Source organism: Rattus norvegicus, chromosome 4, assembly GCF_036323735.1.
Source record: "Rattus norvegicus strain BN/NHsdMcwi chromosome 4, GRCr8, whole genome shotgun sequence".
Lineage (NCBI taxonomy): Eukaryota > Metazoa > Chordata > Mammalia > Rodentia > Muridae > Rattus > Rattus norvegicus.
Window position 1 is genome coordinate 41,838,631 of NC_086022.1, and position 27,479 is coordinate 41,866,109.

Below are 27,479 nucleotides of genomic sequence, written 5' to 3' on the forward strand. Positions count from 1 at the left end.
ACTTTAACTATCAGAAGAGATTTATTATCATACTTATCAAGAAAAGCTCCTCTTTCTTACATGTGTAAATGATATGGAAAGAGAACTAAAAGAAAAAACAAATAGGGAATGAGAGGGAAAACAAATTCCTGGCCTTTTCATTTGAAAATTTATTCAACCGTGAACTAAATGAGAGTAATAATAAGTACTCTACTTTTAGCTTCATGCAAACTGAAACTTAATTTAAGTAAAGCATTTAAATATGACAAAAATTATATAAGCATTAACTTATGTATGGAATTAATGGAGTATTTGTTTTATTTTTCTGGAAAATAGTTTTTAAAACCTGGCCTTATACAGTCGCTCTAGAATATAGTCTGTTATAAGTTTTGTATCAGTGAATACATTGTTAAAGTAAAATGTATAAATCCGAATACATACATATAAATATCTGTATTTATATATATATGATTTGTTAAAGTAAATATATATACTATAGATATGCTTTCATATATGTATTTCATATATTTACTTTAAAGTATTTTATGATACCTTAAAGCATTGCATATAAAGCATATAATATGTGTATAAAGAATGTGTGTGTGTGTGTGTGTGTGTGTGTGTGTGTGCACGCGTATACTTTAAGGAATCTTCTTTTTATAAGCCTACTTTCCTGGATCTCACCTAGTTCCAGTAATTTCAAACTTCACATCAAAACACATAATAGTAAAAAAGCATTGTTAGAGCAATAGTGACACTCTTTCCACACACCTTACATAAGTACCATTAACAGAGAACCTGCCTTAGGGCTCTGCAGAAACTCTTTCTGCTTTCTAAGCTACTATGATTATATTCAGGCTTTATCTTCTTTAGGGAATTTAGAAAAAGATGTGAGATGAAGTGTCTTGAATTTTCTAGCATGAGAAGACATGCTAGAAAAAGGATTTAAGCTTTTGTGTCCAGTTCTAGTTTTGAAAATAGATATCTTCATTCCTTATTAATGTAATTATATATTCAATAATAATGTAATAATCTGTACTAAATGTTGAACAAGTTCATTCATCCCTTTATTGTATCCTATGAAAAACCTCAGACATGCACAAGGAGAAAGAACTACAGAAGTTTAAGCCACAGAAACTTGTCTTTAAGAAAGAAGGAAATAAGATGCAAAGTCGGTATTAAACAATGGTAAGTATATAATCCATATGTTAATAAGACTTTTGCTTTTTCTAAAATGGACTGCTTAAAAGAATTGGGGAAGTTGTGCCCTTGGCTCATTCTAAGGTCTAAAGCAGATGTTTACAGTGCACTTCTCATTTGTTATACTAATTTGTTTTCTCACTAGATCTTCCAAAGAGTATCTGTACGAAGGAGTAAAATGGATGTGGTAACAGCTGAAGGTACAGCTATTAAGAAACTTTAGCTATTGGATGCATCCAGGATCATGCAGAAGAAAATGTTTCTGGAACAGTGGATACCACGGAGAAGTTAAACAGCAAGGAACTGTGGACATTAGACAAACAGTGGACCAGGAAAGAAATAAGTATCTGAAACTTGACTATCTCCATGGAAACACTAAAATGCTGAGCAGGAAGTAGAAAATGGCACAGACTATAGCTGCTAAGATAAACATATCAGCTTTAGGAATTTAAACTAGATGTGAAGCAGAAGAATTCTGGAAGCCTGGTGAGAAGCCCAGGAGAGACATGTTTAGCACACAGGCAGGAAAAGGGACACTCGGAGTGGAGAAAACATTTTGGCACTTTGTGTTCCTTTACACAACAGCTCTTCCTCTTTCAAATCTAAGATTTTTGCTGTCATTTAGAGCCCAGGACAAATTGTAAATGTCTCTGTTAGGACTGTCTTGGTCCCCAGCCCAAAGTAATACATCACTCCCTTCAGTATCCTGAGAGCACTTCAAACATGCCTTCCTGATAGCCCCAATTATCCTGATTTATGGTTGTTATGCCTCTGCATCTCTTTCAAAGACATGAGTTCATCAGTGACAGTGAGTGAGACCAAATCCTGTGTCCATATGTACCCATAACCAGTAATATGCAGCCCAGAGTTCAGTCAGAGGTATGTGCCATAAATACATGGGTGTAGAGAATACCACACTAATGCTAGTATCAACATCATATTTCCAGCATTAAAATAGCATCGAGGTGCTAGGGTAAAAGACAAAACAGCACTTTGTCTTCAGGTTTTGTAATCTTTCTAACCTAGATGAATTAAAATGACATAATAATGGGAAATATGCAAGTGGACACACTGGCGAAACCATGGAAGGCATGAGGGTCCAACAAATGCTTTTAGTCTCAGCTCCCAAAATCTGGCTATGAGTGAAGCTTTGATTGGAAGGAACCATTCATAAAAAAATTGATGTTGCTTTTCTCATCTGAATTCATGACCTAAGCAGATCTTGGGTAGTGGTTCCACATCTTTTTCCACAACACCCAAAGGAAGCCCAACACCCAGGTGCTCAAACACGCCTAGGATCAGAATTGAGAACAATACAACATCTGTGCCAACACCGGGAATGATTGAGTCCCCGAGAATTCAGGGATGCAGGAACCCCTGTCCAGCCAGCAGCGTGAGTCCCTTCCAGTCTGAACTTGTGCCCTGAGCAGACCCTGTGCAGAGTTCCCGCAACTATTCCCACAACATCCAGAGGAAGCCTGTCACCCAGGTGCTCTAACACACCCAGAAACACAGGATCACAAGAACACAGGATCACAGGTACACGGGATCACAGATGGCCAACAGGCCTAGGAGCACAGGATAACAGAGGAAGCTTGACTCCCAGGAGATCAGACACACCCAAGAGCACTAGAGCTCTGACACACTCAAGGTCACAGTTGAGACCACAATTTCTTCCCCAACAACCAGCATAATTGGGACCCATATAGGAACCAGGGAAATACAAACCCCCACCCACTTAGAGGCCTGGGTTCCTTTCAGCTTTTATCTGTGCTCAGAGCAAACTCAGGGCTCTTCCCTCTCCCCACCTATTCTTGCAACACGCAGAGAAAGTTTGACTCACAGGAGCTCTGACACACTCAGGATCCCAGGATCCCAGGATCCCAGGATCCCAGGATCCCAGAATCATAAAGACACCTGGACTCTGAGGAGTTCTGACACAATCAGGATCACAAGAAGGATAGGCTCCAGTCAGAGACAGCTAGGTCAGGCACTAGAGATAACCAGGTGGCTAGAGGAAAGCACAAGAAGAAAAAAAAAGAAAAGAAAAGAAACCAAAGCTACTTGGTATCATCAGAACACAGTTCTCCCACTACAGCAAATCCTGGATACCCCATCACACATGAAAAGCAAGATTCAGGGTTAAAATTACATCTCATGATGGTGATGGGGACTTTAAGAAGGACATGGAAAACTCCCTTAAAGAAATAAAGGAGAACACAAATAAACAGGTAAAGGAATTGAACAAAACCATTCATGATCTAATAATGGAAATAGAAACAATAAAGAAATCACAAAAGGAGACAACCCTGGAGATAGAAAACCTAGGAAAGACATCAGGAACCATAGATGCAAGCATCACCAACAGAGTACAAGAGCTAAAAGAGAATCTCAGGTACAGAAGATACCATTGGAAACAGTGATACAACGGTCAAAGAAAATGTAAAACACAAAAAACTCCTAGCCCAAAATATCCAGGAAATCCAAGAAACAACGTGATTACCAAACATAGGAATAATAGGCATAGAAGAGGGTGAAGATTCTCAACTTAAAGGGCCAGTAAATATCTTCAATAAAATTATAGAAGAAAACTTCCCTAACCTAAAGAAAGAGATGCCCATGAACATATAAGAAGTCTACAGAACTCCAAATAGACTGGACCAGAAAAGAAATTTGTCCCATTACATAATAGTAAAACCACCAAAAGCACAAAACAAAGAAAGAATACTAAAAGCAGTAAGGGAAAAAACTCAAGTAACAAATAAAGGCAGACCTATAATAATTACACCAGACTTTTCAATACAAACCTTGAAAGCTAGAAGATCTTGGACAGATGTCATTCAGAAACCCAAGAGAACATAAATGCCAGCTCAGGCTACTGTACTCTTAATTACAAAGTTCTCAATTACCAAAGATGGAGAAACCAAAATATTCCATGACAAAGACAAATTTACACAATATCTTTCCACAAATCCACCCTACAAATAATAATAAATGAAAATTTCCAACACAAGGAGGGAAACTACACCCTTAGAAAAGCAAGAAAGTAATCTTCTTGCAACAAACCCAAAAGAAGATAGCCACAGAAACATAATTCTTTCTCTAACAACAAAAATTACAGGAAACAACAATCACTACTTCTTAATATCTCTTAACATCAGTGGACTCAATTCCCCAATAAAAGGACATAGACTAACAGACAGGATACATAAAAAGGACCCAGCATTTTGCCGCTTAAAGAAGTGCACCTCAGAGACACTACCTCAGAGTAAAAGTCTGGAAAGAAATTTTCCAAGCAAATGTTTCCAAGAAACAAGCTGGAGTAGCCAATCTACTATCGAGTAAAATTAACTTTCAATCAAATGTTATCAAGAAGCATAAGGAAGGGCGCTTCATACTCATCAAAGGAAAAATCCACAAAGATGAACTATCAATTCTGAACATCTATGCTCCAAATGCAGGGGAATCTACATTCATAAACGAAACTTTACTAAAGCTCAAAGCATACATTGCACCACACGCAATAAGAGTTGGAGACTTCAATACCCCACTCTCATCAAAGGACAGATCATGGAAACAGAAACTAGACAGAGACACAGGAAAACTAACAGAAGTTATGAACCAAATGGATTTGACAGACAACTATAGGACATTTCATCCTAAAACAAAAGAATATACCTTGTTCTCAGCACCTCATGGTACCTTCTCCAAAATTGACCATATAATCGGCCAAAAAAACAGGTCTCAACAGATATAAGACAATTGAAATAAACCCATGCATCCTGTCACAACTCTGTGGATTAAGGCTGGTCTTCAATAATAACAAGAACATCAGAAAGCCCACATACACACGGAAGTTGAGCAATGCTCTACTCAATGATAACTTGATCGAGGAAGAAATAATGAAAATGAATGCACAACATACCCAAACTTATGGGACACAATGAAAGCAGTTCTAAGAGAAAAATTCATAGCTCTGAGTGCCTCCAAAAAGTAACTGGAGAGAGCATACATCAGCAGCTTGACAGCACACCTGAAAGCTCCAGAACAAAAGGAAACAAATACACTCAAGAAGAGTAGAAGGCAGGAAATAATCAAACTCAGGACTGAAATCAACCAAGTAGAAACAAAAAGGACAAATAAATCAATAAAACCAGGATTTGGTTCTTTGAAAAACAATCAATAAAATAGATAAACCCATAACCTGACTAAACAGAGGACAAAGCGAGACTATCCACATTAACAAAATCAGGAATGAAAACGGAAATATAGCAACAGAAACTGGGACATTCAAAAAATCATCAGATCCTACTATAAAAGCCTATACTCAACAAAGCTGGAAAATCTGGAGGAAATGGACAAATTTCTGGACAGATACCAGGTACCAAAGTTAAATCAGTATCAGATAAAACATCTCAACAGTCCCATAACCCCTAAAGAAATAAAAGCAGTTATTAAAAGTCTTCCAACCAGAAAAAGCCCAGGAACAGATGAGTATAGTGGAGAATTCTATCAGAACTTCAAAGAAGACCTAATAACAATACACTTCAAAATATTCCACAAAATAGAGACAGAAGGAATACTACTCAATTTGTTCTATGAAGCCACAATTACACTAACACCTAAACCACACAAAAACCCAACAAAGAACAAGAACTTCAGACCAATCTCCCTTATGAACATTGATGCAAAAATACTCAATAAAATTCTTGCAAATCGAACCGAAGAACACATCAAAATGACCATCCATCATGATCAAGTAGGCTTTATCCCAAGGATGCAGGGATGGTTTAAAATTTGGAAATCCATCAACATAATCCACTATATAACTAAATCAAAGAAAAAATAAATAAAACCACATGATCATCTCACTAGATGCTGAGAAAGCATTTGACAAAATTAAACACCCCTTCATGTTAAAAGTCTTGGAAAGATCAGGAATTCAAGGCCCATACCTAAGCATAGTAAAAGCAATATACAACAAACCAGTAGTCAACATCAAATTTAATGGAGAGAAACTTGAAGCAATCTCACTAAAATCAGGAACTAGAAAAGGCTGCCCACTCTCTCCCTACCTATTCAGTATAGTACTTGAATGCCTAGCTTGTGCAATTACAAAACAAAAAGACATCAAAGGGACACATATTGGAAACGAAGAAATCAAAATATCACTATTTGCAAATGATATGATAGTATATTTAAGTGACCCCAAAAATTCCACCAGGGAACTCCTACAGCTGAAAAACAACTTCAGCAATTGACTGGATATAAAATTAACTCTATTCAAATGATAAACAGGCTGAAAAGGAAACAACACCCTTCACAATAGTCACAAATAACATAAAATACCTTGGTTTGACTCTAACCAAGCAAGTAAAAGATTTGTATGACAAGAACTTCAAGTCTCTGAAGAAAGAAATCGAAGGTCTCAGAGATTGAAAGATCTCCAATGTTCATAGATTGGCAGGATTAATATAGTAAAAATGGCCATTTTGTCAAAAGCAATCTACAGATTCAATGCAATCACCATCAAGATTCTCACTCAATTCTTCATAGAGTTGGAAAGAGCAATTTGCAAATTCAGTTGGAATAACAAAAAACTATTCTCAACAATGAAAGAACTTCTCAGGGAATCACCATCCCTGACCTCAAGCTGTATTACAGAGCAACAGTGATTAAAAAAAAAAAAAAACCTGTCTGGTATTGGTACAGAAACAGACAAGTAGATCGATGGAATAGAATTGAATCTGGAGAAATGAGCCCACATACCTATGATCACTTGGTCTTTGACAAAGGAGCTAAAACCATCCAGTGAGAAAAAGACAGCATATTCAAGAAATGGTGCTGGTTCACCTGGAGCTCAGCATGTAGAATAATGCAAATCTTCTACAGAACCTCCACATAAAACCAGATACACTGAAGCTAATAGAAGAGAAAGTGGGGAGGAGCCTTGAACACATGGACACAGGGGAACATTTCCTGAACAGAACACCAGTGGCATATGCTCTGACATCAAGAATTGACAAATGTGCCCTCATAAAATTGCAAAACTTCTGTAAGGCAAAGGACATTGTCAATAGGACAAAACAGAAACCAACAGATTGGGGAAAGTTCTTTACCAATCCTACATCTGACTGAGGACTAATATCCAATATATACAAGGAACTCAAGAAGTTAGACTCCAGAGAATCAAATATCCCTATTAAAAAGTTGAGACAGAGTTAAACAAAGAATTTTCAACTAAAGAATTTTGAATGGCCGGGAAGCACTTAAAGAAATGTTTAACATCCTTAGGAAAATGCAAATCAAAACAATCCTGAGATTCTACCTCACACCAATTAGAATGACTAAGATAAAAATCTAAGGTGATAACAGATGCTGGTAAGGATGTGGAGAAAGAGAAACACTCCTCCATTGTTGGTGGGATTGTAAGCTGATACAACCACTCTGGAAATCAGTCTGGAGGTTCCTCAGAAAATTGCACATGGTACTACCTCAGCACCCAGCTGTATCACTTCTGGACACATATCCAAAATATGCTCCAACATATAGCAAGGACACATACTCCACTATGTTCATAGCAGCCTTATTTATAATAGCCAGAAGCTGGAAAGAACCCAGATGCCCTTCAACAGAGGAATGGATACAGAAAATGTGGTACATCTACACAATGGAGTACTATTCAGCTATTAAAAACAATGACTTCAGCTTCTGTAAGGCAAAGGACACTGTGGTTAGGACAAAACAGCAACCAACAAATTGGAAAAAGATCTTTACCAATCCTACAGCAGATAGAGGCCTTATATCCAAAATATACAAAGAACTCAAGAAGTTAGACCGCAGGGAAACAAATAACCCTATTAAAAAATGGGGTTCAGGCTAAACAAAGAATTCACAGCTGAGGAATGCCAAATGACTGAGAAACACCTAAAGAAATGTTCAACATCTTTAGTCATAAGGGAAATGCAAATCAAAACAACCCTGAGATTTCACCTCACACCAGTGAGAATGGCTAAGATCAAAAACTCAGGTGACAGCAGATGCTGGCGAGGATGTGGAGAAAGAGGAACACTCCTCCATTGTTGGTGGGATTGCAGATTGGTACAACCATTCTGGATATCAGTCTGGAGGTTCCTCAGAAAATTGGACATTGAACTACCTGAGGATCCAGCTATACCTCCCTTGGGCATATATACCCAAAAGATGCCCCAACATATAAAAAAGACACGTGCTCCACTATGTTCATAGCAGCCTTATTTATAATAGCCAGAAGCTGGAAAGAGCCCAGATGTTCTCCAACAGAGGAATGGATACAGAAAATGTGATACATCTACACAATGGAATATTACTCAGCTATCAAAAACAATGACTTTATGAAATTCGTAGGCAAATGGTTGGAACTGGAAAATATCATCCTGAGTGAGGTAAGCCAATCACAGAAAAACACACATGGTATGCACTCATTGATAAGTGGCTATTAGCCCAAATGCTTGAATTACCCTAGATGCCTAGAATACATGAAACTCAAGACGGATGATCAAAATGTGAATGCTTCACTCCTTCTTTAAAAGGGGAACAAGAATACCCTTGGCAGGGAAGAGAGAGGCAAAGATTAAAACAGAGACTGAAGGAACACCCATTCAGAGCCTGCCCCACATGTGGCCCATACATATACAGCCACCCAATTAGACAGGATGGATGAAGCAAAGAAGTGCAGGCAGACAGGAGCCGGATGTAGAACTCTCTTGAGAGATACAGCCCGAATACAGCAAATACAGAGGTGAATGCCAGCAGCAAACCACTGAACTGAGAATAGGACCCCCATTGGAGGAATCAGAGAAAGAACTGGAAGAGCTTGAAAGGGCTTGAGATCCCTTATGAAAAACAATGCCAAGCAACCAGAGCTTCCAGGGACTAAGCCACTACCTAAAGACTATACATGGACTGACCCTGGACTCTGACCTCATAGGTAGCAATGAATATCCTAGTAAGATCACCAGTGGAAGGGGAAGCCCTTGGTCCTGCCAAGACTGAACCCCCAGTGAACGTGATTGTTGGGGGAAGGGCGGCAATGGGGGGAGGATGGGGAGGGGAACACCCATGAAGAAGGGGAGGGGGAGGGATTAGGGGGTTGTTTGCCCAGAAACCGGGAAAGGGAATAACATTTGAAATGTAAATATGAAATACTCAATAAAAAAATAACAAAAAAACAATGACTTCATGAAATTCTTAGACACATGTATTAAACTAGAAAATATAATCCTGAGTTAGGTAACCCAGTCACAAAAGAACACACATGGTATGCACTCACTGATAAGTGGATATTAGCCCGAAAGCTTGGAATAACCAAGATACAATCCACAGACCACATGAAGCTCAAGAAGTTAGAAGACCAAAGAGGGCATGTTTTGGTCCTTCTTAGAAGGGAGAACAAAATATTCACAGGATGAGGGGCTGGGGATTTAGCTCAGTGGTAGAGCGCTTACCTAGGAAGCACAAGGCCCTGGGTTCGGTCCCCAGCTCCGAAAAAAAAAAAAAAAGAAAAAAAATATTCACAGGAGGAAATACAAAGTGTGGAGCAGAGACTGAGGGGAAAGGTCATTCAGAGATTGCCTCACCTGGGGATCCATTCCATATACTGTCACCAAACACAGACAATGTGGTGTTTGCCAAGAAGTGCTTCCTGACAGGAGCTTGATATAGCTGTCTCCTCAGAGGCTTTGACAATTACAGAAGCAGTGGCTTCCAGCCAACAACTGAACTGAGAATGGTGTCCCTAATGGAGGAGTTAGAGAACAGACTGAAGGAGCTGAAAGGGTTTTCAACCCCATGTGAAGAAAAACAATATTAACTAACCAGACCCCCCCAGAGCTCCCAGAGACTGAACCACCAACCAAAGAGTACACATGGAGGGACCCATGACTCCAGCCATGTGGCATCAATGAGAGGAGAATACCTTGGCCCTGTGAAGGCTCAATGCCCCCTAGTAAGGGAAAGCCAGTGGGGGACATGGGAGAGAGTGGCTGGGTGGGGAATACTCTCATAGAGGCAAGGGGAGGGAAGAAGGGATGGAGGTACTCCAGAAGTGAAGTCAGGAAAGGGGTAATATTTGAAATGTAAGTAAAGAAAATATCCAATAGAAAAATAAGTTTGTTTATTTGAAATATATTAATAAGAAAAGGAAAAAGGGAATATTGATGTCTTAAAATAGACCTTAAATTTTAATTAACCTAGGAAAACAAAAAATTATCAAATCTTGCTCATTTCTGCATTTTGTTAACTACAAATTTCTCTCAGAACTTCTTACCAATTTCATGAGAGCAATACATGCTTGCTCATTGCTCATTTGGTGTACTTCAAACTTCAGAAGGCTTTCAGATTGCATGATGGGTCATATAATGTTAATGTTAAGTGCATTGTATTGGTTTTTTTATCTAAAACTTGGTGTGTTTTTTGTGTAATGTTTCTTCTGTCCTTTAACAAATCTTTGATTTAAAAGTTACGTTTCCTGTACACATTAATCAACAGGTTCTCCCTGCTTCCTACATCACACACACACACACACACACACACACACACACACACACACACATATATACAAAACTTACAGCACACATGTGTGTTGCACAAAAATAATAATAAACACTCCACATTTGTTCTAAGTTAAAAATTGTTGTCTTGATAGTTAGGCAATAAAATGTTGCATTTAGAAGTCATTTCTATGGTACATCACCAAGAAATATTTAATATTAGTCCAGTGTTTAAAATGAACCAAACACAGATCTGATTTCAAATTTAAAACTATTTCCCTGGTTAGAAAAAAAACTACAGAATTCTGAATGCCGAAGAACTCACGTACATCTCTTTCATTACATGTCCTGAGATTTAGAGTATATTTAGAATATTTTAAAGTATGAGAGACAGAACGAGACTGTTTCCAAAGCCTATATACAGTAATGCTTGCAAAGGATTTCATTTGAATAAATTTACACTCGCTCTTTTACCTGCAATAATAAAATTGAGCTCATTTCACAGCTGCATTCCATATAGCAGTCCACAATGAATATATCAGTTTAGATGTCTTCAGACATCTATAATGATGCTGTAAAGTTTTCATTTTGTCTCATTCTGGGAAGAAAGGAGAAAGAAAACTGCAGCTGGAATGCAAGTCTCTCAGTGTAGGATGCTGTGGATGTGGATGTCAGCAGTTCTATTGTTGATGAGTGCTGTTCAATAAATTATATCAGTTTACACACTTAGAAGATTCCCTGAAAGTAAAGGCATGGTATGATATTGTGTGGAACAGAGGCAGATGGCCAGATGAGAGAAGCTGGAGACGGAGGGAAAGAAGATCGTAGCAAGGAGAAAAGTTCGAGGAAAAAGTGAACGAAGCATAGAAAAGGAAGAGATGGCATGAGGGAAAGGGACTAGGAGAAAGAAGAGAGAGGAGGGGCTATATGGCATATCTGGGGAGACAAACAGCTGAGAAAAGATTTAAGATGCTCAGTGTTTATTGCTGTGTTGCACGTTCAAGAATGGCCACAATATAAACAGTAGCAAGATCGTGATAATGAATATCAAATTATGACTTGAAATGAGATGTAGATTCATTGTTTCTTGAAAGACTATGATGATATGTTTGTATTTGGTAAGTGGGCAATTGATTGTTTAGATTGGATGTGTTATTACTCTGCCATTACCAAAAGATATAAGCACAAATGATATTCATTTCTCAGCATACTGGATAGTTGAAGTAATTATAAAATCACAATTTGCAATGATTTAGCAAGGGTTTCTATGCTTATCTCAGAGTTTTACCACCATATTTCTTTTATAACATTATCTACACTATAAAATGCTAATTTAATTTGATAAACTTACTCCTCTCATAACTGGAGAATACTTTTCGCTTGAATTCTACAGGTAAAAATGCTTTACAGACAGTTTTTATTTTTTCAAAATCAAAGTATAATTACATTTATTTTCTCCTTCCCATTCTTCCATTCAACTCCTTCTCTTACTTCTCTGTTTCTCTCAAATTCATGGCTTTTCTTTCTTTTTTTTTTCTTGGATATTTTTTATTTACATTTCAAATGTTATCCCCTTTCTTTGTTTCCCATCCATGACCCTCCTATCCCATGTCCCCTCCCCCTTCTTCTATGAGGGTGTTCCCCCTCCCCGACCACCCTCTCCTAAATTCATGGTTCTTATTCTTTGCTCTGTGCATGTGTGTCTGTGTGTGTGTGAATATGTAGTACTAAGTATATGATGATAGTCTGCTGAGTCCATGTAATGTCATTTGTATGTGCATCATTTCAGGACTGACCAATTTTGTGTGAGTCATAAAATAGCAAGGGATATTAGTAAAAAGGTGGCTTAGGCCAATTCTCAAGCTCTGTTAAATATGCTTACTCTTTCCTTAAAGGAGAGAAATATTAAATATGGGTTTGTTTTAAAGAAAATTTATACCATATTCATTAATATAAAAATTCAAAAGAACAGGTAGATTGAAATATCTCTTCTGGAATGGGGATCCTTAAGGCTAAGAAAGCACATAAAACTTACAAGACCCAGGAAGTAAAAACTCTGAATGATACTTCCAAGATTCAGGAAGCTCGCAAAACTTAACCAGATTCACAAAGCTCTGTCCTCCAAGGTTATAGTATTAATAATAACAACCAATAGGGAGAGGCTCTGTCCTGTCCAGCTGCCTGAAGAACAAAGCCATATGTAGACAAACAAACAAACAAACCAAAATATCACTGGTAATGTTCACAAGCGTCCCAAAGTAGAAGTGTCCATCAATAAATAGATAAATAAAATATGATTGGTTTATAAAAATGAATAGTAGAGAGCAATATAAAGAACTGATATGTTGATATATATATAACAACATAAATGAACTCTGTCCCCAGAGAATATGATTCTGTTTATGCAAAATGTCAACAATTAACAAATCTATAGAAAAAACAACAACAACGTTGTATTTGCCTGGGCCATGAGTTAATGACTAGACAATACAAAATTTCTTTACGATATTAATGAGAGTGATTCAGAATTATGATAGCTATGCATGTACCATTCTGTGAATATACTAAAAGGCATTAAATTGTCTTTTTTTAAATGAATGATTGCATGGTAAAAACTTATAGCCAACGTGGCTATTGAAAATGTCACTGTAGTAAAGATTCCGACTACGTATCATATGGTCACAAAGGAAATCCATCTTGTATCAAATAACAAGGCACATGGGTTCATTTCCCATTATATTGTCACATTTTTTGTAAAAGATTTTCCATTAACTTAGCTTTTAGATGATGCTATCAAAATAGAAAATTACCGCAAGTGGAAGGATTTTGAAAACTTTTGTTATAGCCAGGAAATCACAGCTCTACCGTGTTTGATCTGCCAAGGTTGAGACGCCACCTTGTCTGATGTGATATTAATTCTGTTTGTGGAACTTTCATGGCTGAAGTGGTTCAAAGTCAGCTCTCTTGCAACACAAGCCAAGGGAGCTAAAGAAGCTCTATTAAATTTTGCCGTAAGAGACAAGCAAAGTGATGTATCTTAGCTGCCGTCAAGGCTTTCTTTATGAATTATTCGATTCCATAAATCCAAATCTGTTTTGATGACTCTTCCCTTAGAGATATTCAGTTACTACTGCAAACTGTCAGAAGCTGTTTTATAGAGCAGTTGAGCCCAGAGATCTTGCTGCATTTCTGCAATAATCTATGCCAGCTTAGAAGCCAGGGATGAAAGGAAGGAAGGAAGAAAGGAAGGAAGGAAGGAAGGAGGGAGGGAGGGAGGGAGGGAGGGAGGGAGGGAGGGAGGGAGGGAAGGAAGGAAGGAAGGAAGGAAGGAAGGAAGGAAATTACAAGGTAATATCCTTGGTGAACACAGATTCCTCAGTGAAATATTTGCAAATTGAATACAGACATACTCCAATGAGCAATTATCCATCATGACCAATTGGCCTTGACCCAAAGATGTTTCAAAATACACAGGTTGATAAATGTAATAAACCACGTAAATTAACTCAAAGACTAGGTACACAAAAGACCTTTGAAAAATCTAACATGTGTTCATGATAAAGGTTCTAGAAAGTCACTAGAATTATAAAAATGAAAAACTCAATTCAATATAAGCTATATACAAGAAACGGACCCAAACATCCTCCTAAATTTAGAAAAACTTGAAGCAATTTCACTAAAATCAGTAATCAAACAGAATTGTCCACTATCCCCTCTCTTTTCCAATACACTGCTTCAAGATTGAGCTGGGACAGTAAGACAAAAGAAGACTATTAAAGGGATACAAACAGGAAAAGGAAATGTCCTAGTTTAAGGTGATATGCTATTAAACATAAGGTATCTCAAACTTTTTACCTAGAAAACCCCAAGAAATGACTGACAATTTTAGTAATATGGCAAGAAACAGAATTAACTTGTAAAAATCATAAGATTTTAATATACCAACAGCATTCACAAAATAAAAAAGAAACCATAGATATAATCCCATGAGTAGTGGCCTCAAAATTTTATTAAAAATAACCTAACCAAGAAAGACCTATATGATTAAAATAAATCACTGAAGAAAGATATAGAGAAATATATTAGAAAATGGATCCATATATCCAATATATCATCTGGCACTAAGTGAAACAAAGATCTAAATGTGAAAGAAAGAAAGAAGGAAGGAAGGAAAGAAGGAAGGGAGAAGATGACAATGATGACGATGGAGGAGGAAGAGGAGGAGGAGGAAGAGTAGGAGGAGGAGGAGGAGGAGAAGGAGAAGGAGAAGGAGAAGGAGAAGGAGAAGGAGAAGGAGAAGGAGAAGGAGAAGGAGAAGAAGAAGAAGAAGAAGAAGAAGAAGAAGAAGAAGAAGAAGAAGAAGAAGAAGAAGAAGAAGAAGAAGAAGAAGAGGCGGTTGCAATATCCTACAGGATATCAGTATACCAAAGTATTTCCTGATAGGACTCCCTTTGCACAGGAATTTAGACCAAAATTAAGAAGTGGGACTTCACAAAACTAAAACACTCTGCAGAGATATAGAAGCAATCAATTGGGTAAAGAGGAAACCCACATGATATGAGAGAATCTTTGCTGTCTATACGTCTGATAGGGGATTATTATGTAGAATATATGAAGAACTCAAGAAAAAAAAGTCAAACAACCCATGATATTTTTTTTAAAAAATTAGGCTTCAGATCTAAACAAAGAATTCTCAAAAGAAGAAATAATTGTGGAAGAGTGGGAAGGAAAATCACAAGAGTCAGAGCCACAGGAACTCTGCTGTGATATTGTACCTGCTAGAAATGTCAGAAAATACACACTCACAAACTCTTGTCAGCATGACATAAGCAACAACTACAGCCATAGATGCGCTACAGTGGAGGATTAAAATCTTTTGGTAGGAGGATGGGGATTTAGCTCAGCAGTAGAGCACTTGCCTAGCAAGTGCAAGGCCCTGGGTTCGGTCCCCAGCTCCGAAAAAAAAAAAAAAGAAAAAAGAAAAAAAATCTTTTGGTACCCTAACCCTAGGCAAGAATTGCAGGCAGCTAAGCTGAAAGCAGGAAAACCACTTTTCCCCAAGCAAGAACCCACCTACCTCCCTCCCCAGAGTTAGTTATTCAATGCCAAGGATCAGCTCTGAAACCACATACATACAAGTAACATGTGGATTGTGCAGGTCATATTTAGATATATGTATGAAACAACAAATAAGCAGAGAATGATTTAAGAAGGTTCTATGGAAAAATCAGCTGGAGGAAAGGAATTGAAGAAAATTATGTGATTTTACTTGACTTCAAATATTAAAAGGTTATTATTTAAAAGTATGTGTAATGTGGCTTTACTAACGGCAGTGTTTATTTGTCTTGCAAAGTTTCTAAGAGAAATGATAGAAGTTCATTTAGAATAACAATCATGAAATGTACAAGTTCTCTTGGCTTAAAATTTACAAGTATATACACTCACTCCTGGCAATGTTGTATTACATACATACATACTTGTTCCCATAAACCAAAGGACAGAAAGCCAAGCCCCAAATCCTTAGAATCAGATCTAACTTCGTACAATCTGCCCATGCTTCACCCACCAAACACTTACCAACACATCTCCCTACAACCAATACACTCCTTTCTATATATTAACTTATTTGCATATTTTGTGTGTAAAAGAGTATTGTGTCACCACTCACGTGTGGCAGAGAAATGATGCTTACTCCTTTTACCTTACATATGCCAAGATTCAAACCCATGACTGCAGAATCCTTTATTTGCTGAGCCATCTTTCTGGCTTTCATTTGCTCCTTTGTATAAGTTTTTAAGGTAGAGTCTCTTTCTCGTGCTGGCTTTGAACTTGCAACCCTCCTGATACAGCTTCCTTACTATCTGTCTTGCAGACAGGCATGACGTCTCCTAGCTTCCATCCCTTTTTGCTTTCTCAGTGTTCCTTCTCCACATGTAATTCTATCTCTTCTAGCTTATATCTACTTGTACACTATTCATCTTTCAAGCTTGTGCCTCTTATACAGTGTGCCTCCGTCTGTGCTCTATAGCTATTCAAACTTAATGGAGCACTCCAGGAGAGACAGTTTCACATGCTTCTCAAGTCTGTCTACAGTGCCTGGTACTGAGCATGCCACAAAGTACACACTGAGAACCTACCAGCTTTACCTAGATGAACCTCGTCAGTACAAACTGAAGAGGAAAGAAACCCAGCTAGTTCTATAATTGGAGTGTCTGCACCATAACTATCTCCTCTAGAGAGCAAGACTGTGCATAGTCTACCTTATTCCGCCTTGGTTTCTTACTGATATCTTCATCATGTTGTAATCAATGTTAACTATTTGTGACATAAACACATTGGAATTTGTTGATATGACCCTAGACAGATACTACTAAACGAAAAGTCTTCCTTAAAAATATGTGCAGACACTGCAGTTAATAGTCATTGATCAGACACTGGGATAGCAAACACAGGAAGATGGTTAGACAAAAGTATCTTAAATTAGAACTCTTATGTTGGTGGGAGGTGGTTTCAGAACTTGTATAGTAAGTGCTTTCATAGAGTTTGTGCTTGAGTAGAAAAACAAGCAGAAAGCACACTAAAATAAAATCAAAACAAAATTGCATATAAGTAATATTTTAGCAAAATGAATGAATAATTAAATAACATTTTTTAAGCCAGTACTATCAATAGCACATATAAAACCGCATTTCAGGAGATAAAATTTTCTAACGGCAGATAAATAATTAATTTCTGTGTGGTGATTTAGCCATAAGTGTTGGCATTTGTGCAGACATGTCTGTATCTATACGTATAGGCGCGTGCACACACACACACACACACACACACACACACACACACACACACACACACATATATATATGCATCAACATTTTTGCAATGGTATACTAGATTATTATTGTAATTCTACCATGAATTTAAAATGCTTTACATAGTTTGGAAAATGTATAGGTAAATATCTTTTAGTGAGCAAGAAACAAACAGTTGCATAGCTAGCTCCCTTCCTAGCAGTGAAGAGATAGCTTTACTAGGAAGATTACAAACCATCCACACTTAGGTATATAGTAGTCTAATTCTAAATGTGACCTAAATATATAGACACATATACACATTGCACGTTGAGAAATGAAGCCTTCTCTTCCTCTTCGCACATCCCAGAGTTAAAACATCTTGCCCAGAATATCCTCAGGTGTTTCCACACTAGACCATTTTGAAACTGCACGGTCACACTTAAAAGTCACACCTCCAGCATTTCCAGCATGGCGAGGATGTGTGCAACATCAAGGAACAGCGTCAAGGCACAATATCTCTATCCACTGCATAATCTTGCTAAAAGCTGTTGTACTTTTTGCCCAGCATTAGACAGGGAAAAAAAATGATCAGATCTAGGAAGGCTCGGGAGGTACACGTAGATCCATACAGGAAGAACCAAAATGAAGAAGGAAAGTTGCTGGCTGTGGACTCTTTCCCACTCAGCTCACACTGGGACTACTGCCAGGCAGCAGATCAGTATTTTATGAGTAATTACCAAGCACTGTTTAAGTCCTGTACAAGTTTATCTTATTATCTTTGAAGTGTGTGAAGGAGAGATTGATTCATAACTAACTTGTAGCTAGAGAGCAAGATGTAAAGAGAGATTAGAAGTCAAAGCTCTAAAATTTTGAGCAACTCAAAAATACCTGGTCTGAAATTCTCTTCTCAAACGTCTCACTTTATTAACTATGGGCAGATGTAAGTACATAATTACGTGAGGAATTACTGCTGCCTTCATTCTAGCTGTGGATTGAGTTGCTAAGCACTCATTTATTTTACTTTCAGGGACAGAATCTGGGACAGTGGGTCGGTGACATTTACTTTTACATTCTCCATCTGATCTCAGAAGCTAAGCAAGGGCTGGCCTGCTTGGTGCTCGGATGGTAAATTGTTTGGGAATACTGGGTACTATAGAGTTACCAGGTGCTGTGGTGGATACCATTAATCCAAGAACTCTGGAGCCAGCAATCAATCGGGAGGCAAAAGCAGGCGGATCACTGTGAGTTCAAGGCCAGCTGGGCCTACATAAAGACACTAAATCTCAAAAAAAAAAAATTAGAATCAACCCTAATAGTCACTATTATTGTTCTGATGTAACCACATTCATTTACAAGACCCAAATATTCTGTTATTGCTAATGGTAGCATAATCCAAGGAAGAACATGTATAGCATAAGGCCTACATAAATTAAGTTATTATGTCTGTATAATCAATGTCTGTCTCTGATGTGAAAGGACTTGGTTTTCCATCCAGGTTGTGACAACTTTAAATGCTCTACTTCGATAGTAGGCTAGGTTTTTCCATTTATGTACACAAAATATGCACTGAACAGCCATTGTTCAAATGACTCCTTGTGGGTACTCACTCCAACATGCCAATGGATAAATCTACACATCTCTCTGCCTTAACTTCTATGTTCCCTAGTCACCTGACTACGGCATCAACATGCTATGCTACTACACCCAGGAGTTCAAAAGGATATTTTACCTCTATGCTTTCCTATCTCATAACTTCTAGAAGAGAAGGAAAAGTAGATATACAACTTTGTTAGAAACTGTTCTACTGCTGTGAAAAGACACCGTGACCAAGGCAACTCATAAAAGGAAGCATTTCCCTAGGAGAGTGTGGATTCAAGGATAGTAGAGTCTGTAATCACTATGATAGTATATTGTCATCACAGGGAGTACGTCAGCAAAGCACGGTACTGGAGAAGTACATGAGAGTTTTATATCTTGATTGGTAGGTAGCAGACACACACACACACACACACACAAACATACACACACACACACGAGAGAGAGAGAAAGAGAGAGAGAGAGAGAGAGAGAGAGAGAGAGAGAGAGAGTCAAGGAGGGGGAGACTTGGTCTGTTGAAGGCTATTGAAACCTCAAAACTCACTCCCAGACACACCTTCCTCCACAAGTTCACAGCTCCTAATCCTTCCTTGAATTCCTTGAATTGGAGACTAAGCATGCAAATATATGAGCCCATTCTTTTTTCTAACCACCACAACTATATGGCCTTTTAACCAGACCAGAGCCAGTTAGATACAGAGCTGCATAGGGACCTAGAGGTAGAGAAACAACATAATTGAACCATATATGGAGGATAGTTTTATAATTTCTTATAAAAATAATTATATTGATACCTATGACTGAACAACATTCTCCTTAGTAACCAAAGTATGTTGAGACAGAGGCGCACGGGAACATGTTTAGAGTCATAATTAGCAGCACTTGTGAGCAAACACAGAGTCCTCCAGTAGGTAAACTGGTAACATATATAAACAATACTAAAATGAGCTATCAGGCCATGAAAAGACTTGGGGGAATCAGAAATGGATATTAAAAGGGAAAGAAGCCAGTATAAAGGGGCTACACATAGCATGATTTCAGCTATTTAACACTGAAAAACTCCAAGTATGAAAACAGTGATATCAGCGATGCCCAGAGACTCAGGGGCAGCATATGAGGAATATATATACTAAACAGAGAAATTCATGTCAGTGAAATTTTCTTATAAAAGACCTTAGTGGCATATCATAAATCTTTATGCGTATGTCTAAAAACATATAATGTACAACACAAAGAGTGAGTGTTAATCGAAACCATGGACATTAGTTAAGAATAATGCGTCAGTGATATATTGTAACTAATACAGAACACTGAATCAGGGTTTTAATAATAGGGGAACTATGGAGAGATGGTGCGTTAATGGAAATCATAAATTCTACATATTTTTCCTTTTTTCAAAGGAAGGACATGGTACACTGGAAACTGCAGGGGTTTGAAATGTTTATTCAAATGATTGCCTACAAAGTTATGCAAACGAACCCATAAAGCTGGAGCAATACTACGCGGAAAGCATTTTAAGAATGTGGGTCTGACACTCCTTGGTGAGGAGCTTGAGGACTGCTGGGAGAGGCAGAATCATTCTTTCAGAGGGCAGCCATTTGGTTGTCCATGCTCCATAGCATGAACTCACAGCCATGCACTTATGGGCAGTACTAGTTGAACTTACTGAATAGCAATGAGAATAAACAAGAATGGGAAGAAGAGAAGGAGGAGAAAAGGTGGAAGGGGAAATAGGCAGACGATGTCTTTGGGAATCAAAAGAGAGTTGAAGAAGGAAAAACACAGGTTAGACAATATCATTTTTGACGTGCAGGAAACTCAGAAAGAAGGCTTTTTTTAAGAACGTAGAATGTCAGTCTCTTGATCAGTTCCTCAGAATCATGATGAAATGAAATGCAAAAGGTTGTATCATATAACTAACTTTGGCTTGTATTGAGAATATTCATATGATCTCCAATAAGTATCAATTTAATAAACTACTTAGACCTCTATCCAAGTAGCTTCTTTTTCTAGATTTATTTTTATTTTTCCTTTAATATTAGCAGATAAATGGATGAGACCAGTAGAATCCTTGTATATTACATCTGCCATTTTAGGGGAACTAAGGATAAAGAATGAGGAGCACCTTAATTAGTGGACCCAGTTGGACACTTTTGGTTTAGCATCTGTTAAAAGTTCACAGGTACCTTCCCACTTCAGAACATCTGTTATCACTCGAATACAAAAGGTCATAACATTCAAATAACCAAAATAATCAGGTAGAGTCTCCGTTAAAACACTACTATATGACCTCAGTCCAAGTGCATGTCATTCTACAATGATACATTCCTTGTAATTCATGGTATTTTTAATTTCATCAGGATAAGATAAATAGTGTACTTACAGGAAAAATGGGTGATTTAGAGAGAACTCACATACATTGCCAGACTTGAATAGGGTTACAAAATTGTGTTGTTTGTTATGCAGAATAGCAGCAATAAAAACTATCACTACTGAACTTCTGAAAGAAATCAAGTACTTTACTGGTACTTAATAAATGCTACAATACTTAACCTTAGAAAATATATGCTATGAAACCATTGTGGAGATAAAAATTAAAACTTCAGAAACACGAAATAATTTTCATAAGTAGCAGTAATAGAATATTTTCAACCCATTCTGACCAGGACTGAGTATCACTGGTGTCTCCAGTTTATGAGAAAACTGAATCATGGTCCAAACAAAGGCAACTTTCCAGCATAACTGAAGTTAGACTGATACAAAGAAGAGATAATTTTCTACAGACATTAACAAGAGATTTTATTTTCAATTGTGTAGTGACTATCAGTAAAAGGAAAATAATGATTCTTTTAAAAATTGAATAAAGGTACAATTTTCATACAATTAATTGGGTAAGGATGCTGTGACTATTAGTAACAGCATAGTTATGTGGCATGAAGCTAATGTGAGAAACAATATTCTTTAGAGGCAATCATACTTGAAAACAACCCAGTTCCAAATAATGGGTAGTATTTTTCATGTTCCTCAGATTCTAAAATGATCCCCTTATAAGAAAAGTATATTTAATGAGTTTATAATGACTTTACTGAGAGTAAACCTCCATGATTAATTTGGGTGATAGCCTGATGATCTTAAGTAGTCAAGCACATGTTGGTCAGTTTGGTAGCTCTTCTATCTTGGAATTGTCAGGTGGTTTTGATTAATCAAAATTATTGTGGGAACAGTTTTACAAGTTAAAAGAGTACAAATAACACACAACCATTGAATAGTTCTTCACCTAGCTTGATATTACCTGTAATAGTTTATCCCCAAATTTTTGAAATGTCTCGTACTTTTTCACTATTATTTAATAATACATATATACCAAATGAGTGCCTGTGGGACCATGAAAGGCAGACTGGTTCCTTGTTTAGCTAAGGCTGGAAACTCTGGTGACACTGACGAGGTGGTAGGTGCCTCACCTGATCCCTGGGCACCAGGCCCTGTCACTAGCTTGCCATATATTCGTGGCCTTCAGTTAGGTAAGGGCAACGCCCCAAGCCCCTCCACAGGTAGAGGATGTGACCTGTGGTCATGTAGGTTCAAAACAGATCTCCATTTTAACGAGGTAGCTAAAGGCATGGAGGACTTAGCCAATAAACTCTCCAGATACACCTCTCTGCAAAAAGTATGGAACCTCAGGCTCACCCTGAGAAGTAGGGTATGGTTTTACTCATCCACTTTCTGCCATGACATTAAATACCTTAAAACCATGGACTGCCTCTTTTCATTGGGATCCGCCGTGGTGAACCATGGAGAAGGCCTTTGCCGACAGAGCTGCTGCCTAATCTTCAATAGATGACCTCTCTGTTCTACATTTAGGATATCCCAGCCACTGCCACCATCAAGCCAAGCTCAAGTCTTTCGGAGTCAAACAAAGAACTCCCCTAGAGGGACCAGCAGAGCTACCGTCCTCTTTTCCCCCTCGCCCTGGGCTAGATCCAGGCCACAGGCCCGACTCCGTTTTCAGCTCTCCCAAGGCTCCCAGTGCCTGAATGCCCAAGAGCCTGAAAGCCAGAAGCCCAGATCTCCTTGCAGGAGCATAACCCCTGAGCCTCCCCTCCCCCAGAGCAGTAGTCCATGGCTTTTTTGCCCGACACACCCACTCGTATTTGCCCGGTGACAGCCTGGCCTCCCAGTGGCCCAGCAGATGCCGGACCCATAACCCTACAAGTGCCTATAGATATTTTTCTTATAACTTTTCTGACAATACTTTTTCAACTTTTGTTTTTACTACTTTCTGACATTACCCCTTAAAATGTAACATTCTTTGTGACGCATCTTTTTTTTTACCTATCAACATTTGTCTTCATGATAACCACTTATGAAACAAAAATCGTAATTGAGTCCGAGTTTTGCAATTCACTCTAGCTCGCTCTTCTAATCACCTATTAGGTTTTGTTGTTGTTTTTTTGTTTTGTTTTTTGCATTAGCTCTATTCATTGGATCATTGTACTTCAAGCTCAATGTGTCTGGATTAAACTGATGTTCTTCTCTACACTCAGGAATCTGGTGTTTCTTCCTTGTCTGCTTCTATCTTGGTTCTTGAGTGCTGAAAAGATGGGTACCTAGAAAACTTTACAAATGACATTAAATCTGGGCCAACATGTATGGCTTGCAAAACAAAGCACTTCTCCATGCTTTCCTATAACTTCTATAGTGCTTGCATTGTTTTCCTTTACTTATTGGACCAACACCCTTTAGTTGCGCCTATCTCCTTCCTCAACAAAAAATACATCATCTTCTTAGAGATTCCAATAACTCCTACCTGCTTGTAGGTTAAGCTCTAAAAGATTTCCCACAGCTCTAGAATTTTCTTAGAATCCCAGTTGACTTGATTGATATTAAATATTTTTCCATTGAGTGTTTGGACTTGAGCTTCACTCTCACTGATACTTTCAAGATTTAGGAATATTGCTGTATGTCTTCATATTTTATATTCTTTCTTTCTTCGGTGCTTCACTATGCTCTTGGCAAAAAGCCAAGATGAATAGCAAGTATTAACTCTTTGTCGAGCATATCCTCAACTGTTTTATCAGCTATGGAATCTCTGCTATCATTGTATAATATTCATGAGTATGGTATTCCATGAATCTATTATTGTGTACTGTTTAGTTTTGAGTTGGTCAAGCGTGAGTTGGTCAAGCCCAAAGATGGCAACATCGAATTCAGCCTCTACTTAAAGTCAGAGCTGACTGTAAATCTTTAACAGCTCTGTTTTGTGAAGTGACCTAAAGTTATAACATCATATATCAATCATATACCATCCATTATGTGTCCTAAATCTGACATAGTTTATATATGAAAATCGCAAGTGTTTGAATTTGTGAATATATTGTATTTATTATGCGTGTGCTTGAATATGTATGTATGTAAATAAAATACTTAGTGGCTGGGTAGATCTTTAGATATTATTTTCTCTAATCAATGAACTAGGCACCTTGTGACTTCCCCAGAGTGGACAGCATGTTACTGACAGTAAAGCTACTGTCCCATGTCTTTGTCCGGTGAAACATCCATGTTCATGATGTCATCATTCATGATATTTTTCTGTAAACAGTAGAAGAGCAAGAGCCCCTCACTGGAGCAGATGTCCTCAGCTTCTCTATTCTCCTCTTCCCAATCTCTTCCTTCCCCTCGTCTCCCTCTGCCTCTCCCTCTCTCTTTGCTCTTGCTCTTAAGTTAAATTGGCTTCCCGTCAAATGATACACACTTACAATTCTGTCACCGTTACATTTTTACAATGTATTCTGTTCCTTTATAAATATCCCAGTTCCTTTGAGAACTGTTCTCAACTCCTTTTATTCATACTGTACTCAACTCACAGTAACATCTCCCTTCCTTTCAGTGGATAAACGCATGAAGAAATTATTATTTTGCTCAGCAGGTTAAATGTTGTACTATTTCCCACCAAACAAGGAATCATTGTAAAATACATAGTACCACCACCCTCACTGCACCAGCTTCTTTGATCTCACCATACCATTTACAGATCATGTCAACAGCAAGTACACTCACACTGTAGGCAGCACAGGATGGAGGGGTCAGAATTCCAGTGAATTATCCTTAGAGCAGGCTAAAGCTGAGCCTGGTGCTTTAATCAAGGTCTAATTGGCTTGTGTTCCTGCTATGACATTAATATTGACATGTATAGGCACCTGGGAGGCGGCACAGTGAATGCTCTCTATGTTCTTTTCCTTCGGAATTACAACTTGGCTCATGTTCCTTTGATAGCACAAATTTCCACTAGCCCAGCTCTGTTTTCTGGAGTATTTATCTGAGAAGCTTTCTAAACTCCCAACTATTACCCATTGCTGTACATTTGGGGGGAAAAAATCCGAAACTTTCAATTCTTTGTTTAAAATCAAACAAATTAATTTGATTTTTGTCTGCAGTCACCCAACTAGCTGATCTTCAAAGTCTTACCAAGTTAGCGAAAATGACTTTGCTTTGACTAATCCGTGCCTGTCTTTGTACATGTACGAGCGTGCACGTGCATGTCGTGCGATTTTTCCAAGGTGAAGTGTGTTTTGTCTTTAAGTGATTGTATGTTTAATGCTTCACTACAATGCTGCTTGGACGTATGAATCCTCTTTAAACCTTCAGTCATCAGTGTGATTCTGGTGTAAATGGATCTGTCTCCCCAGTAGGGAGGTGGGAGGACTGAAGCCAGGAGACCTACTCTGCCTGAATTGTGATCTGGACACTTTTCCTTTCTACCTCATTCCTATCTTAATATTTAGGCATCGCCCAGGAACTCTCAAGTCATCCTCTGTTATAAGCAGCGAGAATACCTCCTTCTCTTTTCTCCTGTGAGTGTATGAAGTTTCCGGTTGGCTCTGGAATTCCATCTCCCATAGAGGGCAGAGAGAGCATCCACACAGCCGCTGGGCAGAGAGGGGAGCCTCCAGCCCTAGGGTTTTGTTGTTTTCCTGCCTGTTCTGCCTCTACAGCGCTTTGCACAGAGAGTCTGAGGAGCAGTGAGTTGCTACCTTTCTTGTTTAGTCCGAAAACAACGCAAAAAGACTTCTTTCACGGAAGGAAAAGTTTCTAAACCCACATGTTAATCACTCCACCGAGTAAAAAAAATCACTTTGAATCGCTCGTTACAAATTTCACTGCCCAGTTTCCCCTAAGGGTTCCTGAAAGCCCCTTTGCTTTTTACTATTAGATCTGTCCCCATAGGTCTTGTACGCAGTGTCCCACACACCACAAAGCTACACTTAACACACTTAAATATATATATATACTGTTTACCTATTCATTTTTAGAATGTCATTTTAGAAAGTCTAAGGACTGGAAACCCAGATATTAAAAATACTTCACTTTGTAATGAAAGTACAGCGCTGCCCTCATTCACTACCGAGTGTCAAGAGAAACAATCACTCCAGTGACTCACTGTTGCCTCTTAGTTATGTTGTTCTTTCCTAATGGCATAGGACGTGACCTAATTCGCTTGCAGGGATCATACTTTTGACCTGAGGATCCCGGCATAATCAGGATCAGCTGGAAACACAGAGGCTCCTTCAGGAACCCCTAGCTCCCTCTGGATCTTAGCCCCAGATTTAGAGACAGAGAAAAGGACAACTCTGTCCCACTTACCCGTCTTCCACAGATAGAGGGTGGGCACCTCTGTGTCTCCCTGCGCCGCAGCCCCGCGGGCTCCAGAGCTCAGCAGGAGTAGCAGGAGCAGTGGCAGCCGCATCAGCTGCAGGACGCCCCGGCTCAGGGACGCCAGGCGCCCGGCTCGCAGCCCCATGCTGTCCGCAGCCGCTCCAGCCTCCGGAGCCACAGCACTCTCGCGGGGGACGGTCCTTCCTTCTCCAGCAGTAGAGAACGTAAAGCTCTCGCTGCTCCTATTGTTCGCTCCAGATGAAAAGCAGCCAAAGAGCAACTAACACTAGGGAACAATAGCATCAGCCGCGACCGTGGACGCCACCGCCGCCGCCGCTGGCTGGCGGGGATGCTGGCGGGGATGCTGCCGCCGCTGCCATGGCGCGCAGACTGGCAGGTCCTAGCGGCGAGGGACACAGCCGGCCGCAGGGGGCCCCAGCTGACAGAGCCGGCCCAGAGCTCTAAGAGGAGCAGCCCCCGCCGCCAGCTGTAGGGAGGGGAGGGGAGAGAGAGCTGAGAGGAGCCAAAGGGACCCGAGGGGACCACAGGCGGGTGTGGAGGGCACCGAGGGCACAGGGCCAGCACCCAGACCCCACTCGCCCGCCCCGAGAACTCCCCGGCACATGGTGCGCTGAAATATGTTCGCAAGGATACACCAATAAAAGGCATCATCACAGGGCAGGCTTCAGGATGACAAATAACTGACATTGAAATTCATCGTCACCCAAGG

At 38.9% G+C, this 27,479-nt stretch overlaps 1 protein-coding gene across 1 annotated transcript in view; it reads right to left on the reverse strand.

Moving 5' to 3' along the window:
* Thsd7a (thrombospondin type 1 domain containing 7A) overlaps nucleotides 1-26,894 on the reverse strand; it is a 438,249-nt gene extending 411,355 nt beyond the window's left edge. The window contains exon 1 of the mRNA NM_001191970.2: nucleotides 26,738-26,894. Coding sequence (NP_001178899.2) covers nucleotides 26,738-26,894 — 157 coding nt within the window. The remainder of the gene's footprint in view (nucleotides 1-26,737) is intronic.
* Between the last annotated feature and the right edge of the window lie 585 nt (nucleotides 26,895-27,479).